This window comes from Protopterus annectens, chromosome 16.part0 (genome assembly GCF_019279795.1).
Source record: "Protopterus annectens isolate FY-2018-M chromosome 16.part0, PAN1.0, whole genome shotgun sequence".
In the NCBI taxonomy this organism is placed as follows: domain Eukaryota; kingdom Metazoa; phylum Chordata; order Ceratodontiformes; family Protopteridae; genus Protopterus; species Protopterus annectens.
Genome location: NC_056750.1, coordinates 359127168 through 359139159, shown reverse-complemented (window position 1 = coordinate 359139159; position 11992 = coordinate 359127168). Strand labels below are relative to the sequence as shown.

General features: G+C 38.6%; 1 protein-coding gene across 1 annotated transcript in view; it reads left to right on the top strand.

The window, feature by feature from the left end:
• SARDH (sarcosine dehydrogenase) overlaps positions 1 to 11992 on the top strand; it is a 2624838-nt gene that overhangs the window by 24035 nt on the left and 2588811 nt on the right. Inside the window, exon 2 of the mRNA XM_044058055.1 lies at positions 8400 to 8723. Coding sequence (XP_043913990.1) covers positions 8402 to 8723 — 322 coding nt within the window. The 5' untranslated portion in view covers positions 8400 to 8401. The remainder of the gene's footprint in view (positions 1 to 8399; positions 8724 to 11992) is intronic.

Below are 11992 nucleotides of genomic sequence, written 5' to 3'. Positions count from 1 at the left end.
TTCAGGGAAATAACAAGCAAACAAACAAGCAGCATACAAATAAAGCTAGATTCAGCAGGCCTGGATCTAGTCTATGCTACAGCAAACAAGGTGTACCAATTTCAGTAAGAAACAGTTCAAATATGCAGGCACTATAAGGCTTTAACCAGAAATTCCCAGCTCAGAAGGGCAGAGTCCAGCCTGTCCTCCCACAAGAGTGCAGACCACGAACCCATTTAATGTAAAATAACTGGCCTGAAGCCCAAGTGCTTAAACCAGAATTAATACACATTTAGAATAACAGACACTGAGCCCTCAATCAGCAGTTCCCAACTTAGAAGGATGTACGCTACCTGTCCTGCCACCACAGTGCAGGCCACAAACCTTCCTAATGTAAAACAACTGGTCTGAAGGCCAAGTGCTTAATCCAAAAGACTTGGAATGATAGCTACACTTTAACCAAGTTACTACCAAGCAGTAATAAATACAATTGAATACGTTTAAAGAATGCCTGGATTAGTGCTCAGGTTATACAAACAAAGCTAGATTCAGCTGGCCTGGATCTAGTCTATGCTACAGCAAACAAGGTGTACAAATTTCAGTAAGAAGCAGTTTAGATATGCAGGCACTAAGCCTTTAACCAGAAATTCCCAGCTAGAAGGGCAGAGTCCAGCCTCTCCTCTCACAAGAGTGCAGACCATGAACCCTTTTAATGTAAAATAACTGGCCTGAAGCCCAAGTGCTTAAAACAGAATTAATACACTTTTAGAATAACAGACACTGAGCCCTCAATCAGCAGTTCCCAACTTAGAAGGATGTAAACTACCTGTCCTGCCACCACAGTGCAGACCACAAACCTTCCTAATTTAAAACAATTGGTCTGAAGCCCAAGTGCAAGGCTTGGAATGAGTTGCACCAAGCAGTAATAAATACAATTGAGTACTTTTAAGATGACGCAAAAGCAAAATAAAGTAGGAAGAAACACACACACAGTAAAAGCAGATTTTTTTTTTATATATACATATATTATGTACACACACTATTTATAGTGTGTGTACATATATACACAGACACACATATACACAGACACACACACACACAGCCTATCTGGACCTTGCCAATGGCTTTGACACTATCCCCCACTCTGGAATTATAGATAAACTTACTAAGCTGGGCATAAATTCCTATGTCACTTGATTAGTTGCCAACTGGCTTACTGACGGAACCCAGACTGTAAAAGTAGCTGAATCCAGCTCCAGACAAGTGGAGTACCTCCGGGTTCAGTCCTGGCACCACTCTTGTTTGGCATCTACTTCTCTGAAGTACAGGCAAACTCGAAGGGACTCTGGCTAACAAAGTTAGCAGATGACATATGCTGACCCTCTTAAATCTTTTTTTTTTTTTTTAACTCCAGCTATACTATGGCATACCGTCTACTCGGAGGCGATCTCTGCTTAATATACAAGGCCATGTCAAACCCTGAGCTGTTGGGCATGCTACACTTAAAGAAATCCCAATCCCTCAGAGCCACGCGCTCCAGGGATCTAAACCTTGTCATCACAATGAACAAAACATGCTGGAGGGATAGGTTCCTGACCCAGCGATACTCCTTGCTCTGGAATAGACTGCCCATACATGTCAAGCATCGCACCTCATTGGCCCTCTTCAAAAGGAACCTTGATTGGATGGGAGATAGAGTATAGCTGGAGTGGGGTGAATTTTCTGTCGCATATCGTACTCAGAGGCGATATCTGCTTAACATACAAGGCCATGTCAAACCCAGAGTTGTTGGACATGCTACAATTAAAGAAATCCCAAACCCTCAGAGCCACACTGCTGATTGCCTAGTACCTATGAATATATATATATATATATATATATATATATATATATATATATATATATATATACACGTACATACACACAATATATGTGTGCCTATACATGGATATATATATATATATATATATGGAGATATATATTGTGTATGTGTGTGTGTATATTTATTTTATTACTCTCTCCTCCATCCTCAGGCCTTTGAGAGGATAGTATGCCAGTGGATGATGATTGAGCATAGAGGTGAGCTGAAAGTTGGTAGGCAGGGAAGATCTCTCATTTTGGTTCATCTTTTCTAGAATCACTACTGCAGTATTAATAAGCTGTAAAGCAGTTTAAATTGCAAAGGGCACATTTTTGGGTTATTGATTCTTGGCTTATATTTTAAACTTTCTCACTCTAGTTATCTGTGGTTATGTCCTGTTGTATTATTGCGCTAGATTGTTGGCCACAAGATGGTGTTGGTGCTTACTTTACATGGTCACTATTGATGTGACATCATGACCCCGTGGGCTGTGGCTGGATGGGTTGGTTAACTTCAGTGTTCCGAGTACTGCTATCAATCTTTTCAGTTCTTAATTTTTTAGCCGTAGTGCACCATTGCATAATTTATCATCAGTGGCTATAATTTAATGTTTGACAGCACATGCATATTTTTTTCTAAATACTGCGTACATACATGGGAACTTTGAAATAGGGAGGGAATGCTGAAAGGAGAGCAGGTAAGCCTCGGGGCGGCGGGGGGTGCTGTACTGGAAGAAACTAAAAAGATTAAAAAAATTGAAATTCTAGGAATTGGGGGATATGGAATTTGTATTGTAGCTGATTCATATAAAGCCCTCAGTTAAGGGGGAGATGAAATATAAAGGAGAGTTTGTAGAATGTTGGCGGGTGGAAGAGACTGACCATGTGTATAAAATATAATACAACTGGAATTCGTAGATGGCTGTACACTGAAATGGATTAAAATCAGCTCTTCTATTATGAAGAGAGAAAAGTCCGAGAGGTGGTCTGGTAATTCTGCAAGCTTTCTTAAAATTAAGTTACTGGTTACTAAGTACACTGTTTGAATGCCAGCAAAGAAGAAACTTGGAGCTTTGAAAAAATGTCCACTTGAAGTGAAGAGAAAATGCTGACTGGGAAGAATCCTACAGCTGTTCAGCAAAAAGCAGTTTAAGCTCCAGCTTTGATACAAGAGGTGGCTTCCAGTAATCTAGAGGAAAATTTAAATTTATTCTGAACTGATTAAACTAAATGAAGCATTAAAGGAGTGTATCAACTCCAATAACAAAAGTCTGGAAAAATGACAGCAGCATCAAGCAGCTCTTCAGATAAAAACTGCAAAACTCAAGAGTTTGAAATTAAGAAAATATTGGCTGACTGGGACACTTTTGCAATAGCACAGAGAAACAAAGATTTTCTGCTGTAGCAGAGAAACTAGAAGGAACAGACTGTATTAATTGCATGAAAGCACAAATAACCAACTGGACTGGTACTCCACGGAAGGGTTTTCTAATTGAAGGGACCACATCCAGAGTATACAAATATGGCCATGAAAAAGTGGTAGTTAACAGGAATTAGTAAAGATGCAATCCTACCAGCAGAAAGAGTTGATGGCAAATCTGTGGGAAAAAGGGCAGAGTATTAAAAATTGGAGGTGGGTATTTGTGGCAAATGATTACTCTGTTTACACCAGGCAGAAAAGCAAATTATCCTAGGAGTTGGGGAATGTTGAGAACCAGGTTTGGGATTCAAGCTGATGCAACAATCTCTCTTCAGAATAATTTTTTCCTAGAGGATCAAAGGCATTTTTTCATGAACAGGCTAATTAGAAAATAAGTTTGTTCAAAAACAGTGGACCATCAAACAGAAGAGGACTCTGCTTACCATTTTTCTGATAATAAAGCGCAGAGAGACTGTGGCAGTGAAGCCTTTTCCAGCATTCAAAAGGAAAATGTTTTGAGAGGGAGAAAGCTGAGGCATTGGCTAGAAGAAAGAACATACCCCACTACCACCAACATGTAAACTTTGCCACAAAGGGGTTAAAATACTGGATAAGGTCTACACGAACATCAAAGGTGCATATAAAGCAAAGCCTTATCCACGTCTAGGGAGCTCTGACCACCTAGCTAGCATGCTGGTTCCAGCTTATAAATCTATATTGAAACCATTACACTGGCTAGAAAACAAGGAACTGACGTGAGGGGAGCATTCTTGGCTCTACAAGACTGCTTCAACTGTACAGACCGATCAGTATTTAGAGAGGCTGCTGTGACAAAACAACCATGTTGACTTGGACACACTGAGTCAGTCACAGCTTACATTTGTATGTGGAGGATGTAATAAACACCAAACTCATCACCATACAGGCAAATCAAAAACCTTGGCTAACTAGTGAGGTGTACGAGCTGTTGAAAGTAAGAATCACAGCTTTTAAATCCCAAGATATGAAGCTTTGTGGTCCGAGCCAAACTGAACAAAGGTATCGGAGAGACAAAATGATCCTATGGCAGAAAAATCCAAAGCCACTTCAGGGACCAGAAGGCTACCAGGTAACTATGGAAAGGAATTCAAACAATCACAAACTAAAAGCCTACATCAACTTCATGTGATGACAGCATAGAGTTTCTGAACTAACTGAACAAATTATTCAGTAGGTTTGATGCTGACAACAAAACAGCATGCAGAATTCCTTAAGACAAGGATGCAGCAGTTCTGAGCTTCAATACAATCGATGTCAACAGAACCCTAAAATGTGTCAGCCTGAGGAAAGCAGCTGGCCCCGACAAACCTCATGGCAGGCTACTAAGGGAATGTACGGCACTGGCACCAGTACTTGCTGGCCTCTTCAACACCTTGCTCCATCTAGCCAGTGCTCCGAAATGCTTCAAGGAGATGACTACCATTCTTCTACCCAAGAAATCACAGCCAGCAACTCTGACTACCTACAGTCTGTTTAACATCCATGGTAATGAAGTACCTGGAGAGGCTAGTCAAAGATCATACAGGCTCAATTTTACCTGTGACATTGAACACACTGCAGTTCACATACAGGACAAACTGCAGTACAGGGGATACCATCTCACTAGCTCTCCATGAAACACTGAACCATTTAGAAGGCAAAAACTTGTTATGCAAGACTGCTATTTATCGAGTTCAGTTCTGCCTTCAATACTGTCATCCCTCACAATCTGATATCGAAGCTACTTCAACTGGGCATTGACTCTCATTTATGCACTTTTATTCTGAGCTTCCTTACTAAAAGGCCTCAAAAGATGTGTGGGAGACTATGGCTATGGAAGTATCACCCTGAACAAAGAGTACTTTTGTGTCTAAGTCCTCTCCTTTTCACTCTGCTGACACATGACTGCATGGCCAGACATGAGAGTAATAGGAACATCAAATTCGTGATGACACTACTGTTATAAGCCTGGTCAAAGACTGAGAGGAGGAGACCTACGGGAATGAGATTGTAACACCAGACCAGTAGTTAATCAATCTAGCAGAAAATGTCAGCAAGACTTTTAGGATTGCAATATACAAACTGTGCGTAAATTTTACTTTGACAATATTACCTTCATATTGTTTGTCTCCTGTTCTGGGGTGGGTATGGGTTACTTCTTTCCTACTTCACGTACTAATTACTACTTATTAAATTTCTACTGTGATATTTTATTAATTTTTCTGTGTATGTGCAACTGTTTCCTGCACTGAGAGTGAAGCATTGTAATTTCATTCAGCTACACTGCTGAGTAGTTCTGAATGACAGTGTTCTTTGACTTGTACCTTGGACTTGAAGCATAATTTGGTGCTGGAAGATTAAGATCAGCAGGAAGACTACCAGCAATGCTGCAAGTGGTGAATAAATGAGAGAAATGTTAATCACATTTGTGAAATATGATTTTACAAGGAGAAACTGGGTAAGAAATTAGACTTTTGACTTGTGGGTGGACTGAAAAGCATGTACCCCAGTTTATGCCATTAATGTCTGGAAGGGCACTAAAAAGAAATACATTTAAATAACATTTTTAACAGTATTTGTATAAAAAGTTCATGGCACAAATTGCATGAAACATAGTAAAGCAGACTTGTAGTATATAGTTAAGTCTTTTATGTGATGGAGACTAAAGTAAACAATTACTACTTTAGTTTTAAGAAATGTAGGCATTACAGTGTAAAAAAAATATGCTGTTGCCCAGCCTTTCAAATTAATACCCTGTAATCTTGGGGTGTTGGTGTAGGGGGTGGGGTGGGGTGTAAAAGTGCACTGATAATACAGGTAGAGCTGGGGTGTATTCTCTTACTTTTGCATAGGTGAATGTTTTGTGTAAGCATGTGGCTTTGAAAAATAAGAACTCTGAGAATGCAATGAATTTTCCTTTAGCAAATGTTCATTGTGAGTTTAGAAGTCTGAAGGTTGAGGGCAGTTCTCTTCTAATGCTTCTAGGAAGACCTGTCTGAGTTCAAGTGCAAGCAGTAAATCTTGAGAGCTCTTTGTATTTGCTGAGGGAAATGGAAATGTAAAACTAAAGGTGCAATGGTAAGCATCTCGGTAAATAGTTTTGAATTTACTGGAAGTAACAGTGGTTTTCCTGGTAGTAAATATTTCAATACATTGCTAGAACAGTATACAATTCTGAGCACATTGCTAGAAGAATATATAATTTTAGTTTTCCCATCTTCATTGACCTCTAAACTCGTGTCCAGGCTGTGTTGACAGCCATATGTCCATGCCCCTAGGCATCTCTCCAAATGATGACAGCTGTGGCTCTCGCTATCATACCACTTAAATTGTTACATCCAATGATCATGGCAATACATACGACATTACAAAAGTCGTAAAATACCAGGATTTGCAAGCAGAAATGAGAGCCATGCAGAATACAGTCAGTAGTGATAAGAGTTATCAGGTCTAATAATTTATATATAAAAAAAAATTACAATTGTACTTGTGCTGCCAATACATGTAAGGCAACAGAATGCAGAAATAACTCTTGTTCTTGCAATACATTGCCACTCTGTACTGGTTGGAACCCATAAAAGTACAGTAAATGATGCCATATACTTGCACAACAGTGCCTGTAGGTTGTTGAGCTGCTGTTTTGTATACTGGCATCACCATTATAGCTGCTGGAGCATGTTGATGTAATGGCTGGGCCTGATGCTGTGGTTCTAGGTGCTCTTGGAATAAAGATTGACTGCCTGCTTCCTATCATGGAGTTTGCAAGCTATGCCAAGGCATTGTTACCCTCCCACCCCATCCCCACATGATGTATATGGTGTGTCCACATAGAAGAACTGGGTTTTTGGTTGGCTGAACTCCTTCTGCAATGCTTCTTTTGTGTACTTGGTAATGGTGCCTGGAAAGTCTTGCTTGCTTCATTAATCACAGCTTCTGGGGGGTATCCTGCATCACCTTAAACACATTAGGGCCATAACAGGGGTTAGGCATAGGTACATATTGCTGTAGATGAAATGTGGCAATGCTACTGTGCCTTCCTTTGCCTATTAGGTGGACTTGTGGAATTTTCCCTGTGTAGGAGAAAACAATATGGATAACTTATATGACAGATGTGGGACTCGTGGACACTGCCAGAGTGCGATTTGTCACCTTCTGTGCTTTCAAAAGCTGCTTGGCAGTTTACTGGTTGATATTCCTTCCATATAATGAACCATTGTTGTGGAATACCATACAGGCCAGTAGCGTCATTTGTATGCAACCTATACTTCCCAGTACTTTTCTTGTGGTAAGCCATGTTAAAGAAGCCATGCTTTTAGTGCTGTATCCTTGCTTTTTAGAGAACCACATACACTCTTCTGGATCTGGATTGATATATATGTTACTTTGCTTTTTACAGAAACGTGAACACTCAACCACATGCAGAAGAAATATGTCAAGGAACTTGAATATTCTGTAGGTTGGCACTTAATGATACACTCATTGTGTCCCCTGTTTCTGTGAAGGGTCACTGTGTTACGATGGTAAATACTATACCAAAGTCTGTATCCACTAGTATAGAAGCCCATGCATTACTGTTCCAGCTGTGGGCTGTACATTTTGGCGAATGCCTGTGCAATATCTTGGTTCCATATTGATCCATTAGCTGCTAGTCTGTTAGATGTGGCATGTTGTCATTTACCAGTAGCATCTTTTGATCTCTGTACCTGCTGCTTTATAGCCATTTCCATGCCCTTTTTCCCTACTTCAATTTACCTTTTTCTATAGTTTATAGCTTTTATGTAACTGCACATGCTCACTTTTAGTACAGTAGAGTGCCTCATGCTATGCAAGTTGCACATATAAACCAGCCATGGTATGTCTGTTTTTCTTTGTGAAATTCAAGTATAGTTGTGCATTAGATTTAAGATGCAAGCTTTTTGTTCGGCTCAATATTGCAAGTATAGAGCAGTTTTTTTTTTTTTTTTTTTTTTTTTTTTTTAAGGATATTGTTACAAATGAAAATATTTGTTTACTGTTCCATTTGAAAAATGTTTTAAGTACATGCTGCTTAGTTTTTATTCTGGACATTTTTAATTATTATTTTCTTTCATTTTCTTTTCTTTTTTTTTTTTTTTTTATATAGATATGGCGTATCAGTGGTCTGTCTGGAGGTTGGCTGCTTTTTGTAAGAACTTCAGCATCTTGGACAGGACAAATGTACGGCATTTCAGCAGTGCAGCTGGTCACATTTCAGAGAAAGCTGTACCTTACACTACAGTTTTAAAAAAAGAAAGTTCTGGAGCTAAAGGCCCAACAAAGCCTCTTCCTTTATCAACAGATGCGGTAGTGATTGGTGGTGGCAGTGTAGGCTGCCAAACCATTTATCACTTGGCCAAGATGGGAATGACCAATGTAGTCTTACTAGAAAGGGATCGCCTCACTTCAGGCACTACATGGCATACAGCAGGTAAAGCAATTTTTGATTCCTTTTAACCTAATGAAAGTATTTCTGAATAGCCAGTTTGTGCTTGTAAGTATTTTGTCTTGCATTGTCTCTTGCCTTCTACAAACCTCTTTATTATTCTACTTCTGAATGGTGTGTGTGTGGTGAATATTTATCATGCAAATATTGCCTAGCAGAGTGGATAGTATTTGGTCTCTTGAGTCTGGGGGTATTAAGAGGTTTGATACCACAGGCAAACGGACCTTGCTGGAAAGTGGAGCCTAGCCTATTCTCCATAATAAGGTGGTTTACTGAACTTAGTAGGAAGGGCTATATGCCAGTCCCCCTCTCCAATATTTATTTGATGAGCGCAAAAAAAAAAAATGATTTTAGCTGGAGAAGAAAAAATTTATTTTTACTAGCTAGAAACAGTTGCATCTCCCTTGTTTTGTAAATATCCTTTATTTTTTACCAGCTAGAAACCATGCATCTCACTTTATTTTGTAAATATCCTTTAATGTGCACTGTTTGTTCCTTGGTTTGGATTCATTCAACTCCTGAAAAGGAATTTCAATGATGGGGGGGAAAAATAACGTAAACATTCGAGTTGTTCGAAGGTGGTTTTGACAATTGTTTTGCAGGAGTAGGTCCCCTGTACCCTCATATGGTGGACACCCTTCACACCTCCCAAACTTTTATACCAACTTTGAGGTCTCAACAGTGAAGAAAAAGACAAACTCCATTGTGACATCACTAGCTTTTTGCATTTGTGAAAATTACGTTCGATCATACAACATGCACCCCCTTGGTTCATACTATTCATTCATGTCTTCCTCCATTTACAGCTGTCACCTTTTGCCTTGGAATTTTGGCTTTTTGTATGGAAGCATGATACTATTGCAATATCAGAAATAATTTTACAACACATAACCTGAGTTTTACATGCGTTGTTGTTGAGATGAGACTGAACTTTTAAGTGTGAGGTTCTGGGATTGTGAGGGTAGTCATGAGTTATTTTTCTATAAAAGACAAGAGAATACTGCAGACATTCTCTAGTTTAATACTGGTGAACATTGCTTCCATTTGTCTGTGTAGTCATGTTTGTCCATGTAATGTGTCTAGGAGGCACCACTGCTACAGCCAGCTAGAGAAAATGGCACACTGGGTTTTCTATTGAAGTCTTCCCTCAGAGTCACTAAAAGTCATTTGTCTACCACAAGAAATTTGAAGGTGCTTTAATATAGTTCTTAAAGGTTTTATAGGTAAATAGGCTAGCAGCCCTAGTGCAGCAATTTAAGCCTAACAAATGTCCCTGGCTGCTTGAATTGACCTATTCTGCTTAGTGTTGGATTGGCCTTGCCCATTCCATGGTTTATCATTATCAATTTCCCCTAGTGAGAATAACGGGATAGTAATTTGAGGAGTCTTGTACATGGGATAAAGTATTAAAAAGTTGCCTCTGTCCATTAGTAGTAGCACAGGGTCAGTTCTGCGGTTTAGTTTGTTTGTTTTCTTAAACAAAAGTGGGAACCACACACCAGGAAAAGGTGCTTTTCCATTGTTTCTAGTAATATGAACATTAGGCTACACCAAGCTCCATTCATTCAGTTTATAACTGAAAAACAAATTACCTGATTTAAATCAACCCAATCAAATGGACAGTATCCTTAAAACCAATAACAAATAGCCTCCCTAAATTGTAGTATAAGAGAATAATATATGTACACTTTTATGTATAATCAAAATATTTGAAACTTTATTTGTAAAATCTGATTCTAATAATAAATCCAAAAATAAATGCAAAAAAAGTGCGTATATCCACGACTGAAAAATGCACAACTTGATTATTTTTGTACTGACACATATTTGCATAAAAATCATGTGAGGTGCAGTCAAAAACTAAAATTGTGTGCGTGTATATGTATACACAGCAACAAAAGACCCAGCACAATATAAATCCAATGTTTCTTCATTTCCTGCATTTATTTCACACCAAATGGTAAAAGCTCCATCCCATAACAAACCCAAAGCCACATATTTTACTCAAAGCTTACTCAGTGTTGTGAGCTCCATACTTGCAGATGTAAATAAAGGGTACATCTCAGCTGTTGACAATCACCACAAAAGCAATCAAAACATTGTTAACAGTTAGAGGCGAGTAATTTTGTAGAAGGGGGATATAATATTGACTCAGTAATAGAAACTAAGAGGCAAATAGCTTTTGATTCTGAGGGGGACCAGTTTATGTAAGAATAGTGTAGGTACCCAGCGATCTGTAAGATGAGAATTTTTCTAAACTTGTGAAACTAGCACATTAAAAATTTAAAGATTATTAAAAACCCTGGAGTATTATAATAAATGGCAGATTTTTTTTTTGAGAATCAAGTGACAGTCATGCACATTAGGATATAAAGATGGCAAAAGCTTGGAAGCCTATTTTTCTAGCTACAAAATAGGTTCAAGGTGATAGCTGAGCCACAGCAGGATGTTCACCCTGTGGGGAACAGTGTTTTGTTATGATATTACAAAAACTGAGTTTCTCATTCTTGGCAGCACACTCGGAAACCATATCTATGCAGACAAAAGTAAACCTGGCAGACGTATGTTTAGGTATATATTTTTATAATGGGCTATGCTCCCTTTTCCATTTAATATCACTCATTATATCCAAGTGATGGCTCCAGGTGCATCTGGAGTTGACACTTACTGACGCTTCTAGGTGTCAAATATTGCTTGTTCAGATTTACATCCATTCTAAAACCATGCTATGTACAAGGTTTTAAAATATTTCATCTTGAAGCTTATACAATGGCAACCTCAACTGCTTTAATATTTGACCTCTGTCTAGTACTGGTTAATGGATATTGGATGCTGTTTTTGATTATTAATTTAGAGGTAATTGTCACATTTCTCTAAAATATGTCAACAACCAAGTAAGAGACGGAACTCTTTAGCCTTCTTGAAGGCACTCTGCTAGATAAATAAAATGTTGCTGACAGTATGTGTGTAACTTGAGTGGTTGTAGAGATTTTGTAAGTTGTTTATAAAATCTTACAAATGTAATAGTTACTGTGTTTACTGTGACTTATAAAATTAACCTAACTACTACCACTGTAAAAATGGCTTGTGCTGAAGAGTTTGCCATTTATACGTCTTTCATAGCTGCTATGCTACAGAGGTATGAACATTTATTTGAAATGTGAGGACATAATTGAATTCTGTCAAAAGGTATAGGCTCTGAACATTGGAAATTACAGTGCAAAGTTCCTGAGCTACATCTGAGTGAATGAGTT